The following is a 17497-nucleotide window of genomic DNA, read 5'->3' as shown; positions in this document are numbered from 1 at the left end:
ATGTAACATGAACCCAGTGCCCATTGTTAAATAAAATATATGATAAAAAGCAGACCTTCTAGGATGACTGGTTTTGAAATATGCGAATATAATTTAATTATTAAACACTTGAAACAATCTTGATATTAAGCTGCGATAACCGGATTTCTGCATCTATGCTAGATAAAGAAATGCATAACATTCTGTAATAGAGTTACATTGACGAAGGTGAAGGTTACAGTCTTACAATGAATTGCCTACGTAGGAATGCATTAAGGAGTTCTGAAATATTGTCTCACAATATAGTTCATTTTACCTTAGAAATTGTTACAACTGGATTTTATTAAATCCAGCAGTTTATACAGTCATGTTTCAAAACTGCTCTCTTGTTTCTATGATCAGATAGGTACAGACACAAGATTTCTGGGATGTCAAAGAATCCATTATTACATCATGAAAGTCCTTTGATGAAAATGTGCTTTACAGTGGAATTGCTGTGTAAACTATTTCTCATGAAGAAATATATATATAAAATTCCACTAGGCTGCAAAACCATATCTGTGAGTGTGTGTGCATGTGTATGTGTGTATGTACTGGATACCTATACATCTGCAATGATGTACAGAAATATTTGCACACATGCAAAGAATTTATCTGCACATTTCTGGATATTATAGTTAAATTAATAAAGTAAATCAAATCACTGGTATTTGCTGCAGGAAAACAGTCTTTAAAAATGACAGGTTTAAAAATAAATGCCCGTTGAAAGTGTAGTTTCCAAATAGTCCCAGAAACTATACAATATAGCTAGTTAGATCCAGCAAATAGGATGTCATGTCTAGGATCTGATCAAGAATACCTGCCCTTGTCACTCTTCGGATGTTTCTATCCACTTGTTCACACTGGGGGCCGAGATAGCCTTTTTTACATAAGCACTTATTAGGCCTTACACAGACACCTCCATGTCGACAGGATGGGTCACATTTTGCTGTGGGTAAAACAATAGCAATATTCTAATTAATGTTTAGAATCTCACAGAGCAGCAGAAAAGGTACAACATGTATTGATGTGAGAACTGCATTTCTAAACTGATAACGATAAAGGACATAAGTTAAAAAATAACAAAATAGGATGAAACATTAGAAGTTCTGAAGCCATATTTTTTCAAGTTTTAGAATATTAAAGGAAGGAGGAAACTGATTCTGTATGGCTGAAAGAACATCGTACATGTCAGACTGTGAAACTCAAGTAGCAAATGCTGGAAAATATCCAATTAGCATGTATGATTGTGGAGTACGTGGAAGACTCAACTCAAAAGATTTTAGGCTCCAAATACCCGTGTCATTGGAAAATGAGACATATAGATAGCACTAGACTGTAGATAGCACTTTAGACAGTGATGGTGTACCTCATCTCATTCCTTCTGCTAGTAAAAACCAAAATGTCCTGAAGTTATTGAGACAATTTAGCATCTGACCATGTCCAAGCTGGTGAGTCCTAAATCTCAGGTAGACTGATCTGTACATGCAGAGTTTTACACTATAGAAGCACATTTTGTTAGCAGAGCAGTCTGCAATTGACTACACAGACCCCTTTGGCAATTGACCCCTTTGGCTCCTAAATCATTTAAGCCTGGAATAAAATTGAATCTCCTTTAAAAAGAAGGACCAGGGTATTTTTTTAAACAGCCTGTGTCAGTTAGGCAAGTTTGAATGTCTTTCCCTATCTCTTTAATAGATGCCTGACAATATACCCATAGAGTTCTAGGTTACTCAGCTTTTTGAGGTTTTTGAAATTTAGATACTATATTAAACTCTTGCTAGTGTTACCAAAACCAATAATGAATAACTTGAGTTGTGGAAGAATTTTCCTCTGGGGCAGAGTAATTGCACTGTGATAAAAATAATGCATCTTTCTTTTTGCAGATGTTTTGCTGTTCAGTGTTATCTAATACAAGAGAACTGTAACATGTACTTACAGAAATTTGTAATATATTGTATAAAATGAATTTTCTTGATTTTATTTCTGAGTTTCTTAGTTACCTTAGAAGGAAACTGATGCCTCATAAACACATTTTCTTATTTAAACTATAAAAGTTAGAATATCTCTGTTAAGTGCTATGTGCGATACAGTGAAGACAGATCCTCAGTCTAAATATTTTTCTGTAGCTTTCTCATATGTTGCATGTATCAAACTCTTATCATATGGCTGTAATTTTTTTAAACAAAATAGATTATTCAAGATACATTTATCTTCACACTGGAGACATTTTTTACTTTACATTCCACTTGGACAGGGGCTGTAGAGTGGACCTCATTCGTTAAATCTAGAGACTGTCTAATTGACAGGTAGGGACAGCTGAGTTCGGGATGTTTCACCAAATTACCTCATCCATTTCACCAGCCTGCTTTTGCTGCACAGATAGCTGAGCTGTGTGATGGTTGGCTGTAAACCAACCATCAATTTAAGGAGCTGTAAACTGGGGTTTTGTTCCAAACGAAGTCACTTCTGCTTATCAGTAAGAATTCTAAGGTTGCTGAAATTTGGACTCTGGTCTATAAGGGTGAAGTTCACTGGATAAAGCCTGGTCTGACCTTGTTTCAGCAGGGCCGTCCTAAAGGCCCTTCTGACTTGAATTATCCTATGACCCATCCCTGTGATCTTTGTTCTGTCTTACTCCATGATTCCTTTCCTATTTAGATTTCTACTGCCATTAAGTAAATCTTTCTTCATTGCACAGGCATCTGGTCAAACTAGCTGAGCTAATATGCTCAGTGAGAAGACCGTGCTGATACATAAATAGCAGCTTCTGGTACCTAGGCTTGCTGGATATTAGGCAGAATCATACAGCACAGACATAACCACAGCCTCAGTGAGACACTGATAGCACAGCTGTGACAGGCAGTATCATTTATTCATTCATCTCATCCCTTTGGTGGCATACCCAACATCGAGTTTTATCACAGTCACTTTTTAAAGTGACTTTTAAAAGATACGTTATGGCAACAAGATAGGATTTAATAAAAGCATCTTGATTAATTATCATGGATTATAATAATTTTCTGATGACAATAATGCTATTGCACAAGTAAGCGGAATGCATGGACACTGAACATGTATTGCTTGTTTTCCTTTTATTTTACAATATGGGTGAAAAAGTAAGAGTACTGTTGTCTGCTGTACGTCTGCTGTTAATTGCATTCTGTAGTGGTTCATGTTGCGATAGATATTTTGTTTTTAACTATCATTTATTGTACTCACCTAAATTCTCACTACTTGCGAGATCCGTATCTCTTTTATGGTGTTTTAGAACTAATGGTCAATGACACATATTGAGAATTTCTCTTAGCAAATTATTAAAAGTAAGCTTATGACATGTCATTGCTTTTTTCACTTGTTGCTATGAATCTATATACGAACCAGTTCTGCAGAACTCTCCTTCCCAGCCTTGATTACAACAGCATTTTCCTGTGGGAGTGCAGTGCCCATTCCGACAATGCCTCGAGCATTCAGATGTCAGTGTCTGTGCAGACTGAGCTGTTCTTTTGCATTCTTCAGGGACTAAAGGTCTGTATAAAAATATACGAACCAAACATATCATTAAAAGGAAGGGTCAAGGAGAAAAACTGCTTTCACACATGAAATAAAAAGTTGGAATTTTCACTCATTATTATTAAAGCTGTTTAAAGTGGATTCTGTAGGAATGTGTACAGCTTTGCACAGAAAGTATCTGGATACAATAAGAAAAACCCAAATCTCTTCTAATGGGAGTTGCATGAATGCTCGCAAATGAAATTTTTAAATACTTTATCATGTAGGCCATGCATTTTCTTATATTTAGAGGGACATTGACAATGAATATAGAATGTGAATTTTGTTTTTTGTATTAAAAGCCTGCCTGATTCTCTTTTGTGGTGTCAGTGGGAGAAATCTCTGTTCTAGCATTGGTATTTTCTCAAAGACACCAGAAAAATAGAGATGGTTTGTTACATTACAGAAAAATACAGTACCATCTACTATTCTTTCCTATAACTGCCTTTGGAGGCCTTTTACAAGATTCAGTAATAGTCCCTGAGACTCTTGAAGGTTGAAGCTGGCAAATATTGCCTACTGAAGAGCATATCACAGACAGCATGTATCTCCAGAGCTCAAGGACTGAATTGCCTATGAAAAGATTTCTGATGGAGCTCAGGAGGTTAATTTCATCCAGCCAGATCCTAAGTAGATTTTAATAAAACTGAAAAGCTATCTTGCTTCCATGGCAAAGTTAAGTGAACTAAGGGACCTGAATGAAAAATGATATTCTCTGGGAGAAATAACTCCTTGGTTCTAGACTTCATTTTCTCATTTATCCATCAGAGTATGGAATTGTTTAACTCCAGCCAAACTGTAGAGTTTATCTTTTCTCCTTGCCATTTGGAAATGTTAAGATTAAAAAATGAAGGAATGGAATACTACGCTCTGATATTTTTGAAGGATGGGTGGAAGAAAAGTCCCTAATATGCTGGAGTTAGAGTAATAAGTTTTACTAATATCCTTTTGTGGGGAATTCTCCAATTTGAGAGACTTTTGTTCAGTAAATATGTATACATATGCACACATAAAATGTATAGAGTAAAACATCTTAGATTTTTAATCATTTGATCTAAATATTGCTGCTGTTGTGGTATGTGGTATGTCTTGAAAACTTAAAATTACTGCATTCCTTTTTTCATATTTTCTTTATTTAAGAACTCACTAGAAGACATGCTAAATTCTACTGAATGTATAGCTTTTCTTCAGAGAGCAGAAATAATTCAGACCAGAATCTGGACATTTTTTGGTATTTTTTGCTTGTATCTTTTGGCTTTTCTAACTGACTTTTATATATCCAATTGTATCCTGAAAATAATAATCTGAACGGTGAGTTTTATGTCATAAACTGTGACAAGCCTAATGATTTTGCCTCAGTCTACAAATTTAGTTTGACATTGCAGATTTTTAATTTCCATATTTTTGTGAAATCATATTTGGATTGTATATTCTGCATGCTTATTTAACGGAATAGTGTACCTGAAGGAAATTCAAGTTTAACTAGTTGAAAGTATACTTCTGATACTGTGTTGGAGGGCTTTTTGGTGTCAGGTCTTATGTAATGCAATTTTTATGTCAATCCCTACAAAATATTTTGGATTTTCAGTAGGCTTTTTTATTTACAAAGCACAGTATTATGTTCCTTAACAAAGAAATAACTGTAGTGTTTTCTGCCTTGTCTGTTGATGCAACTTAACAACATTTTTGCATATATTTTAATTCAGCTGCATTTCATCATACCAACTACTTTTTTTATTTGCTCTTTGAATTTTGCAGCTAGAGACTGATAGGAGTCCCACAAGGCTACAGGTACCCACTACAGGTACCATGGTTTGTCTCTGGGGTGGGTTTAATTGCAGAGGAGTAATTTGAGACAAGTATGTCAGGAATTCCCAAGGGATCCAAACAAGTAATTGAATAGGAGTATGATGGCAAATTAAATTAATTAGTGACAAATACAAAATAATTCATTCTCAAGGAAGTAATTTGAAGTACTGCCATACTTTCCTGAGTTTGAAATTTGCAGGAAAAAATTGCAATAGGAGAACTTACTTAAAACTTGGCTAAGTGTCCAGCTAGAAACCAAACCAAACCAAACAAAATTTTATGATGTAGTGAGAATAGAACAGAAAATAACATTTCTGACAATAACAATACTGACATCAGTATTAAAAACCCAGTTATATGCAAATAGCTGGAATAGCAACTTGTACACTAATTACCCTATCAAAAGAGAAGTTATTAAAATTCTAGATAGAGATTCCTGTGCGGAGAAAAAGAGAGATCTTTGGAGACAGTCTTTGGAGTATGAGAAAGAAAGGGTATGATGGAAGTATGGAAAACAACAGGAGGAAAAAGGAGGAAAATGAGGCATTCTTTTCTATCTCCCATTTCAACATCAGAAGACAAAATGTTGAAGGAAAAACATTAAGCTCAAGAGAATAAAATTAACTAGTTGCACGCATGCCTTCTAAGGTATCAGTGAAGCCTGTGTTCTAGTAGGATTTTGAAAAGATATTTCTATGCACAATGGGGTGATTCAAAGTGATATGAGATAGGGTAAATATTTATAAGAAAAATAAGCATTCATACTTAATGTCATAGAAGCCCCTCACTAGCTGACTGGCCTTGCATTTTTTCCCCCATTCTAGCATGCAGTTTATTAATGCTACGTTACAAACTTTCTTGCATTTTTCTTTGAAACAGAATGGATTACAGGATCACTGGTTTGTTTCACCCTCGCAGTTCCTCTGCTCCGTCTTAATTGCTAACATGACTATTTAAACATCCATTCAGAAGAACTAGTTCCCCAGTGATGTTAAAGATAGAAAGAATGTGTAGATGCATCTTTTAGTGTGGCACTAAGTTCTGATATCAAAAGCACTCCTGAGAATCATCCTTAAGCTCCTGTATTGTTTAGGGGCTTTGAAACATGTTTGGACACCTTTCATGTAGCACATGAGACACCCTTTCAGTTTTTGTGTTTACGTATTTCCACAGCTGTCTCTTAAAAATAATGCATTATTTTTTGGAGCTCTAAGGAATTCCATTTCTGTAGTAATGAGTGCATTATATATGATCAGGTTAGCTAAGTTCGTAAACTTACAAAGTATGTGCAAGATTCACAGGCAATGTTGTTTTGAAAAGTTCCACAAAATGATATGTGAAATGCCAGAGATGCTGCCTCAGTGATTTTCATAGGAGACTTGTTTAGCTTTAAAGTAAAAAGATACGTGTTCTCATTCCTAGCTCTGCAAAAGAAAATATCTAAATTTGTCTTGATTTCTTTACAGCCATCTGTGTAGGAGGCAACATTCTATGCTCACAGATAGACTGTCGCTGTTAAAGCCCATGTCTTTCACGTTACTTTAAATGGGAGTCTTCTCTTTTTCTCATCTGGAGCATCTCTTGGAAGAGAGCTCCGGAGGCATACCTTTAGCAAAGAATGACCTCACAAGTTGCAGAAATATATTATTTGTGAAGATAATGATTTATTTTTCTTAATAAATGTATAGTAATTGTCTGTGATAGTGCTGGAATGTTAGGTTCTTTTTTATTAGTATTTAATTAAGGAGAAAGAAATCACACTTTTTTGCATCCACCAGAGCATGGCTGGTCTCTTTTATGATTTAAAGTTTCCTAAAGCTCTTGGTACTTGTGAATATAACCTTGCCTTTTATTCTACCATCAATCAATAAACTGCACTCATCAGCCTCGGATAATATTTATTAATGGTGGGGTGGAGTAGAAACAAAGATGGAAAAAATTCTGGTTGGCAGAGTGCCTTAGGACAAGAGTAATACAAATGCAGCTGCAGCAGAATCCTTTTTGCGTGCGAAAAAAACCCTGTTTTCCCCAATTTGTATAATGGGAGAAGACGCACTCTTTCTCAGGGTTTGAATGCTGTTATGGTGCAAACACACAGCAGGAAAAGGTCTCTGCCCCAAACACTTATATTTTGCATTCTTAGGCTTTAAGGGGTGGAAATTTTCAGGCTCAGTGTAAGCGTTTTGAACTGAATCTCACAAAGATAAAGTAAGTCTTGAAACTGACTGTTGGGACTTGATCTTTCCAGCACTTAGACAAGTGTTTGATTTTGTTTATATAACTGGTGCTTCACTGTGTCTCTTGACGTGGAAAATGGAGGGGAATAGATGTAGCCACGCTATGGGCTGGAGAGAAATTTTTTACTCGTCTTCTTCAATCTAGAAAACTCTCAAGGGCACAGCCTGAATACTCTCACAGTAAGCAGTATTTGGCCTGCAGTAAGTCAGCCAAAAATGCAGCTGATAATGACTATTTATATGGTCTGTACAATTCTAGTTATCTTAAAGAGCTGTTCATATATACAGTACAGTACAGTATATCTTGCTTGTTAAAACATGCTTTCATGGAACTGTGTGACAGGTCTAGATGTATGGAACATGGAGTAAAAGTTGTATTGGGGGTTGGGGCCCTTCCTGGGTCCCTGCACTGACGTGCTCCGTAAACGGAGAATTCTTGACTGTGCAGTGTGTAAAATAATTTTTACTACATTACTATAGTTGGTATCGAAAAGTAGCCTCTACTGTTTGTTAAGATGAGTTAAGGCATACAAAAATATGACATGCTTTAAGAGATCAAAATTCATCGTACAGTTTCTTAGCATTTCATGCTATCTTTCGTACATCTTTCCACAGTTCCACTAAATGCACAGAGTGATTTAGTTGCTCTGTGCACTGGCCTGTTACTCAGACATACATAAATCAATGCAAATGGAGGGTTGAATTCAGCAATAATATAATGGTATGGAACAGAACACAGTTCCTCTCATCATGCCTGTGATGCAACGTTAAAAATTTATACTTTCCTGCTAAAGTGAAAAAAAAGCCACACAAAATTCCTATAAACGTTCAAATTTGAGCAAGAGACATGGCCACAGAAATCCTGATGTACAAAATATATGGAAAGAGTATTATACTTCAATTAACTGCATACATGATATTCAATATTAAAATGATGCTTAAGTATACCACCACAATGTGTGTGCTACTTTTTTTTTTTCCTGTATAAGGGAAAATTTCAAGAAAAAATAATTTTCTGTCACTGTAATTTACTACTTGTCACAGAATAAATATAGCATCTCTTCAGGTACAGTTTCTAAAATAAAAAGTATACCTTTAGTCCTGGGAGAGATGCCAAAAGCTCGTTACTTGTCTCCAGATTTACTACATGGGAAATATGTGGAAAAAACTCACAGCTTTTAAGATTTAAACTCAGCAGCATATCAAATTCATTCTTATATGGTATACTTGTTCATGACCTCTAGTCTTAAGAAATTCTGTCATGTTTGAAAACTAGTCCCCAGTGAAGCCTGTATCAATGTTAATAGCTAAGAGGTCAATGCAACTGCTAAACAGTTTGTATTACTGTCAGGGTGGTCATGAAAACAACACCTGCTGCATGAGCACTTGGCAGCTGGGTCAACAGGCACTGTGGGAATTTATCAATTTAGGGGGCCACTTGCATAACACTTTGACTGATGAATTGGGAAAGACTGGCTTACTGGGCTAAAGCTGCTCTATTATGTATGACTTTCTTTAGGATGGCAGAGGCTTCCTGCAGGCTCCAGAAATTAAGCAAAAGATAAACTAAGCTGTTTTTTCCTTGTAAAGTGATAAAAAGTGAGAACTCTTTAATAGCCAATGCTAGAAAGACTAAGAAAATGAAAAACAAAAACAAAAAACTTTTACAGTCAGTGAGTTGTGATGTGATTAAAAAAAACCCTCAGGTTTTTCCATCGTGGTTACAAAGGGGTTTTTGTGAAGTACTTCTGTAAAGTGAAACTCTCTAGACTGGTATTCACAAAAAGCTCTAATTTCTCTTTAGTGTCTCTTGTGGGAATAGTAACTGCATGTGGGTAGGTAAATGAGATAAGAATTTTGCATGCTAAGGCTAAACTAAACATAATTAGACATTAATTCTGGCTTTCCATTCCCTGAAATGACTTGAGGGATAGTAACTTTCTGAGCAGAAAGAAATCATATGGCCCACCTGGGTTGGTGAGAGCATTCACTAACAAAGATGACTCATTCTATGGACAATTTAAAGCAGTAGCTTCAGAATATATCTAATACCCATCAGAACCAAATATCGTTATGCAGATTGGTCTGACAGTGTGTGTTTCTGACTTTCCATTCCCACTGTAACTAAAGCCTTCAAGAAGGCTGCACTTTCATAAATGCCCTTCTTGTATCTTCCTATCAAACACTCTTTGACTGCTGTACTAAAAATCACTAAGGTTCTCTAAAAGAGCCTGAAGAAGGTAAAAATGAGAAATAACCTACATGTAGTCCCTTAAAGTTTGAAATCAATCTATTTGGAAATATTCTCTGATAGTGGAAATCCCAGAAGGTGATGATGGAAAGGATGATAAGAGGAATTACATACTTCGGAGGGGCATGAAAGAGGAGTGAGATGGTTTGAACTGAGTTCAAGTTTCACTCCAACTGAAAGCAGCTATTCTGGCTGTTGATACAAAACATATTGAAATCGAGATCTATAAAGTTTTATACATACGGAGAAGAGGAGGGATTATTCTTCTAACATATGCAGGGTCATTTAATTAAGCTCTGCTCTCTATTGTAAAAATTAACTGCTAGTCACAGTGAGCCACACTGGTTCCAAATACAGTATCCCAGATTCATCGGGTTTGGAATCACAGTCCGGACAGCGGCAAATACTTAAAACTTATCAGGGGATATAGCAGTGCAGGACCGTCCTCCTTTAAACTTTTCTGAACAATATGGTTTTATACTCGTCTTTTGAATGGAAGTCCTTTGCATCATCATTCACTTTTAGTATTCTCTGAATCTCTTTCATTTTATCTGTAACTTGCTTAGAGATAAAAGTGAACATAACGTAAGCATTCCAAAAGAAGCCTTACAAAGCCACATTATGACAGTTCTGCCACCTTCCAAAGTTTATTTTCTCTACTTTACTTCTTGGTCTGTTCCTGTCTATGGCTTTCATAGAAGGGCTTGTAATAATGTTTAAATTACAGGTTGATAGGATCCTATCAACAGATATTTATTGTTTAAATATACATTTTTAACACTGCCAACAGCTGATTTTCTCCTCTTCTCTTACTACAAAAGCACTACTTTTCCTATTCTAGTAGGCATGTCTCCTATTTTCTCTGTTATTTTCATTTGGGCTTATACATTTTCTATATCACTATTTACCATTTTTTTCTATGTGCATACCCATATGCTTGTAATTGATACTAGTATATGTTTGTAGAAGCAGAGAGAAGGATAAAAAAAGAGATGGAAAATTTTTATCTTTGATTACAAAGACTATTTATAAAATGCTAGTTTTTGCATTGGTCTTTAGGATATCTGACTAACACTACGTTATACTTGAAAAATATGTGCCTTTCCTCTTTTACCTTCTATTTCGTCATTATTTTCTCATGCTTGAAAGTACTTTCCTTCTCATAACATTATATTTTTTGATAACTCCCAAAGAATGGATATATTTTCAGAGGTGCAGTTTTAACTTAGTACATTTTTCTTTTCCCTGCTCTTTTAACTAATTTACCTAACGCTGTTTTATTGCGTTTGTAACTCTTTAAGATTTTCCAGATTTTCTCTAGGCTGAAAGCTAAATATACTATTAGCTGTGAAACTCCTCACTCATCTCAGTTTTGGTAATATGCAATATATATATATTTTGTAGCACCTCACATATATATGTAGCCCATATATAGTTTTTAAATTCTGTTTTTAACTTTTCTGTGGGATTCATCACTTCATTTTCTGAGAAGTCACAAGTACTAATGTATCCTTACAACAACCTTGTTCAGAAGTGAAGGATTATTAAATTCCATACTCATGATAAGAGGCTCTTTAGTTATGAGATGAAGTATTAGGACACATGTTAGAGGGGTGAGGAGCTGAACAAAAGTTTCCTGTGGTACCTTGGGTTCTATGACTCAAACTGCCTTAGAGATGGAGAGATTCAGATCCTCAGTGTTGATCATATTTATGCATTTGTCCTAACACCACCTCAGTTTAACATCTCATTTTTATTACATGGATTTACATGGATTACATGGATTTATTACAAGGATATTTTTAAGCTAGGACCTTCCCCTTACTGATTGTTGAAGACTCATGTGAAAGGTTCCATGATTGCCATCATCCTCTGATCTTCTAATGCTTTAACAAGCCCATTTTTTGGAAAATTTTTCTACCTTTGGCAATAACCAGGTAGTCGGTTTCTTTCATAAGCTATGTTTGAGAGAAGGAACTCATGGCCACAGTTATTTTTTAGAACAAGTTTGACTATGCAGTAGTTTTCTACAAAGATCAAAAGAAACAAAATCCTGCATCTCTATGTAATATTTATTATTTGGAATAAAAGAGTCATTTCAAAATCTTGCAGCAGTTTGCCAATTACTGCTCTCAGAAGAAGACTGTTTTCTGAATCAAGTCATTAATTTCCCGCAAAGGGTTACCACAAGGAATCATAACTGTGTTCTTTTACACTGCTCCATATACGCAAGGTTTTCTCTGCAAATAGATTAGTCTGCCTGGGTCCACCCATCACCAAGCTTTGTTAGTAAGCAGTGAATTTCTAAGCTGTGACAAATCATTATCTTGATGACTTTATTTATATCTGATGCACATAGTCTGTCTGTAGCATCTTTATTTTGTGTTCTATAAAGTTCACTGTGCTAGGGTTTGCACCTTTATTTGATGTATTTGTAAGGCACCTACCATGGGGAAGACAATAAAAGGAGCAATGAAATATTGGTATGTAAAAAATATTTGTATGGGATAACAAATAATGTTAATAAAGCTTTAGATGAACATTTGTCAAAGCCATGGAATTTTTAAATTGTTTACATGTGTAATCTGAAATTAGCATGAAATGGTAAATAGAGTTGTAACGCTCTTGTGTGCAAGTAACTGAGTCTCTTTCCCCTAAAAAACAGCAATAGTATGAGACTGAAAAACAAAACAAAACTCAAAACTTTGCCTGGATGAAAATTATCCTGTGCTTCTAAAAAGTGTTACCAAAAACTATATCCCTTTGCCACAGTCTGTTTAATTTCAAATGTATGCCAATTTACAAAAAGAATTATATATTTTTCTGGTTACTTTCACCAGTAACCGAACACAGTCTTGACCCTTTTCCATACATGAAAGCAGCCAACTGTGAGTGCAGCAATGGGAGGTCTGGCCTTTCAGGTATGTCAGCTGAAGACCACCCTACTGGAAGAGGTAACAAGAACAAAAAGCCAAGGTCAGACAAGGCAGCCCCATGTAATTAGATACTAATAGTGGATTTAAGGTGTAAAATTCACTTAAAACCATACACCAACAGACTAAACAATCCAAATAAGAATGGCAAGTTTTGTTCTAAAAAAATGTTTTTAATACCAGAAAGCATAAATAAAACACACATAAGAACCTTGACTGACAGACTGCAGTAACCTGCAGTAACATCTGCTTCCAAATTAACTGCCATAGGTCTGGGTAGTATTATACATCACTGAAACTTTGCTGTAAGTTATAAACAGCATGCTTCCAGTTTCATGAGTTTTATTAATTATTGAATTCACATGTTGTCTCAATAACAATTTTTTGAATTTAAATCCTGACAAGAAAATAAATTACTCTTTTAAACAGTCAACAGCAAAACCCTAAAATGGAAGCCTAGCTATGATGCAAATGGGGAAGCATGCTGAAGTAGATGCTGAACAAAAAGGCAGATTGGAATTATAATAATAATAATTATTATTTTGTAGGAGATGATGGAGTCCAAGTAATTAATACAACCAATTTAATTTCTGTTGCCCCTTTCATTTTGTGTTAATTTCTGATGCTTTTGCAGGATGGATGCAGTAGTTTTACGGGCTCAGTCTGATAGAACAACAGGATCCATTATGAAGAAAATGGTATTTCTCCAACTAAAGTGAGTGTCTGCTAGTTACCTTTTGTTATTGCTCCTGGGAGCACTGGGCAATGTAAGGGACTGACTTTGAGCAGTCTTTCCAGATTCCCTAGTATTTTCTTAGCGGTACCTGCCTTGCAAAGAACTTGAAGGTGATCATATCTCAAGAAACTTTATTTTGGTAATTTTCATTTATCCTCAGTTTACAGCTGGTAAATTAGTCTAAATAATCATGATGATCATATTTATTCTGTATCTTATGAATCATTTGGGTGGAATTCATAAGCCTTTTGGAAATAGCTGCCGATTTTTAGGAACTGTTAAGGAATGTAATGTGTTTTTGGTACACAGTCCAAGGATGGAAGATTTCCTTCCTTGGATTTTCTCTTCGTGCTCCAAACCTCCCGAGAGAGAGACAGGTAAATGCAGCGGTGTGGAAGAATCTTGAAACTAGTAAGCAATGACAATTCACACCCACAGAGGATTCAGTTCTCTGTATTCTTCTTGGTTTTGGTATCTCCCATGCAACAAAAGAAGAGATGCTTGGGAAAGAGTGAGTTTGTGCTCAGAGCTTATGGAAAAACTGAAATTGTGGGGAAGTCAGACTGGAATTGACCCGGGATGGCTTGTCCACTATCTAGTACTGTCAAATTAATTTCTATAGTAGCTATTTGGTATACAGGGTAGGCATTGTCAGCTAGTACTAACCTTCTGAACCAGCTTCATTTGTGAGCTATCAAATCACAGTTGGCATTTAAGGCAGCAGTAGCACTGGGAGGAGTCCCAGTGTACTGCCTTCAATAGATACTGTATAGCCTCTGTGATTAGCTACAAGTCATCCTGCTTCAGAACTACCCAAAGTATCTTTTACCTTTACTGATCCATATGGTTCTACTTTAAATATGTCTAAACTCCAATGAAAACCATATAACGAATGTCAATGTAGGTGGTAAAGGGGGCTGCATTTAGAATACGTCAAAGATTAAGAATTTCAGGAAGTTAATGCGGGCTACACCTCATTCGGACATTCAGTTTCTATGAGATAGTGATTACTTTTAAAGTATCTATAAGACTTGCTGCTGAGGGTATCTTTGCTTTTATGAAAACCCCTGCGTTGAGAATTTCCCTTCTTTTTTACTTCAAGTATCACACAAGGAAAGCTACATGGAAAGAACTACATTTACCTTTTGCTTTTTTACCTGTTGAAGGAAAGATTGATCTTAGTGAGTAATGTAGTGCTTACCTTTTTGGGTCAATGATCTTGTAGAGTTTTCCATTGTGAGGCTGTGTCATACTTTTACTGCTTGATAATATGTATATCTCACCTATTAAGGAAACCAATGCAATAGATTAGTTCTCCTTTCCTAAGATGTCAAACACATAACTCATGCTTATTCTTATCTAGCTCTAGTTGCAAGATGAAATTGAAAAACTCTAAAAACACTTACCACAGGAAAAGACAACAGAATAATTGCTATTTGAAAATTTAAAGAAGCACTTTCCCGAAATTGGTGCTAAAAATGTGAAAGAGACTTTTATCATGAACGTTTTTTATTTCATTCTATATCAAATTGAAAAAAAATGTATACAATTTGGGAAAATGGGAAGAGGGGGATCCATCTGCTCATGCTCATCTCCATCTTTGCCCATTAAACCCATAATGTTGTGAATAAAAGCAAGTATATGACAGGTTGTGTCATAGTGAGTGACCCAGTTCGGGGAATGTGAGAAAGGGTAAGGACATTTGCCCTTTCCAGCAACCCATTCTTTTCTCAGTTCTTCTTGCACAGCTGGTAAAGGGTAAACAAGATAGCAGTATAGACAGCTTTGGCAAAGGAAAGATAGCTTGTAGATTTTTTTCTTTTTAAGTATTTACTATAGTTTTGAAGAGTTTAGCAGGCAATACTTTTAAGACTTACAATTTAGTAACTTTTTTTTTTCTATTTACCTGACTCATCTTCACCAAATCCCAAGATGGGGCCTGAAAAGAAACCTCTACATGAACCACTGTTGCCCAGACAGAGGGGTTTTTCTTGCCACTGTTTGCTCACAGGACTCTGTTGCAGTGTTAAAAAATTTCTGTATTCAAAAACACATAAAGCAAATTGTTATATTTCATTTTGAATAGGGAACTTTCACCATGCAGGTAAATAACTAAACACTTGCAGGAAGTATCTCCACAGATACATCTAAGTAATTCATCATCTTACAATTTTCTGCCTTGTATTTTTCAGATGCTTAAAAAGCACAGCATTTCCCTTCCTGTTACTCAAACATTGCAAAATTGGGTTCAAGCTATCCTATGTATAGCCATTTGTGAATACTGAGCTATTTGGCATGGGAAAACAATGTCTGTTCATTGGAAAAGCATTCATTTTGCTCCATCAATGATATTTCCGTAAAGCTTTCAATATCTCTCGTCAGTTAGACCCCAGTTTGGCAAACATTTCCATTATTAACATATATTCCAATTATAATATAAATAATGTAGCTAAGTGTTTGCAGAACTAAAAGCTTAAGCGAGCCTGGGTGTTTGTGTCTTTGTCTCTACTTCTTTTCAAGGATTAGATATGTTACATAGGTATGTTGCTATTCATTAGAATGCCACGTTACTTCATTTCCAAATCTAGAATTTATTCTGCATGGGCACAGTGCTAAGCTGGCCGAGTGACATAATGCGCAAGACTGCTGTAGCTTATTATAGCTAATATACAGGATAACTAAATATAGCTTGTATGGATGTTTGCTTAAGACTGAGATTATAAAATACGTACCCATTGCGGTCTCCAAATACATAACTTCCATAGAGCCTTTCGGACTGACAGCCTCGATAGACAAATCCCCCAACCAGTGATCCACTGCTGAATGGTTTGAATTCTAACAGTGAAGGCTCACTTTCTAGAAAGGAACTACCATAGCATTAGATCATATGCAGTTTCGTATTTTGATTCACTTTTATGAAAATGTTATGTCTTCAAGATAAGAGTTTAATTCCACTCAAACATTCCCCAAAATTCAAAAAGCATAGCTGAAAACAAAACATTAGGAAAATGAGAAAATTACAATAAAGGTTGTTTGTGAAACAATCAGTTGGGGTCTCAATATATCATATGGGAAGGCTATAATTACCTTCTTCCGCATGCACAAGCTGGGAGTATAAAACTGTGTAAGGGTTAGGTCTTACATTCATTGGAACTGATGATGGAATTGATTGCTGCAGTTACCTTTATTAACTTTTCTGCGCCAACCCAGTCTACATCGAGATCTCTTGAACTTCATGATTACAATAAAACCACCTTCACTGAAAAGTTCTTTCAGTATCTAAGAGCACAAGTTCCACTAATTTTCAGCAGAACTTGTTTTCCAAGCCATTTAATGCTTTGAGAGCCCTTTCAAAAATTACTTTTTAAGCACACTGTGTGTGCTATGTCCCGTAAAATGCTAGTGCTGTGGCTTCTTATAGTAAAAGCGTCTATGGTGCTGTTGTGGTTGACGGTTCTTACTTGTTTTTTTCTTTAATTTTTTTACAAAACTGCACTGTTTAGTTATATCAAATAATCTCTGCAAGGAAGTTTCAATGTAAATATTCCTATTTGTGCAATCAAAATACTGCTTAGGGTAAAAGCAGGCTCAAATTAAGATCCTAACTGCAAAATTTTAAATCAAAGCCGCAGCCAACAGATCCTTTTGTTTTATAGGAATACTTTTAGTTGGATTTTTATCTGCAGGTCCTTGATAAAATTTCCCAGATTATTTTACAAGAGAAAGAGTTGAAATTATATGAGGGAGAAAAACACGATGAGCTCTTTTTATTTAAGCGTTTGACCCACAGTCTAGTATTAATACTGGCAAGCTGTTCTGGATCGACACAATATTGCTTAGTTTACTCTGCAATAAAGATGCACTCAAAATTCCATTGGAACAGTGGTTTACCAAATATTATTCTTTGGTTTGGCTTTTATAAAATGCACAAAGAAAATACATGCAATAACTAAAGTAGAAC

General features: G+C 35.6%; 2 protein-coding genes across 5 annotated transcripts in view; one reads left to right on the top strand and one right to left on the bottom strand.

Moving 5' to 3' along the window:
• The window catches only part of HHIP (hedgehog interacting protein), a 73110-nt gene that overhangs the window by 2291 nt on the left and 53322 nt on the right, over positions 1-17497 (bottom strand). Inside the window, exons 9-13 of one of the 3 annotated variants that reach the window (XM_068942165.1) lie at positions 16269-16392; positions 15443-15573; positions 14738-14819; positions 3400-3548; positions 839-967 (exon numbers count right to left, since the gene is read on the bottom strand). In XM_068942165.1, the coding sequence (XP_068798266.1) occupies positions 839-967; positions 3400-3548; positions 14738-14819; positions 15443-15573; positions 16269-16392 (615 nt within the window). Of the gene's footprint in view, positions 1-69; positions 968-3399; positions 3549-14737; positions 14820-15442; positions 15574-16268; positions 16393-17497 lie in introns of those variants that run through there. The other 2 variants (XM_068942164.1, XM_068942163.1) reach the window with 2 other exon arrangements.
• The window catches only part of ANAPC10 (anaphase promoting complex subunit 10), a 171037-nt gene that overhangs the window by 106460 nt on the left and 47080 nt on the right, over positions 1-17497 (top strand). For both annotated transcript variants that reach the window (XM_068942199.1, XM_068942200.1), the window contains exon 6: positions 13435-13515. In XM_068942199.1, coding sequence (XP_068798300.1) covers positions 13435-13515 — 81 coding nt within the window. The remainder of the gene's footprint in view (positions 1-13434; positions 13516-17497) is intronic.

This window comes from Struthio camelus, chromosome 4 (assembly GCF_040807025.1).
Source record: "Struthio camelus isolate bStrCam1 chromosome 4, bStrCam1.hap1, whole genome shotgun sequence".
In the NCBI taxonomy this organism is placed as follows: Eukaryota; Metazoa; Chordata; class Aves; order Struthioniformes; family Struthionidae; genus Struthio; species Struthio camelus.
The sequence above is the reverse complement of the archived record's forward strand: the minus strand, read 5'-3'. Positions and strand labels throughout refer to the sequence as shown.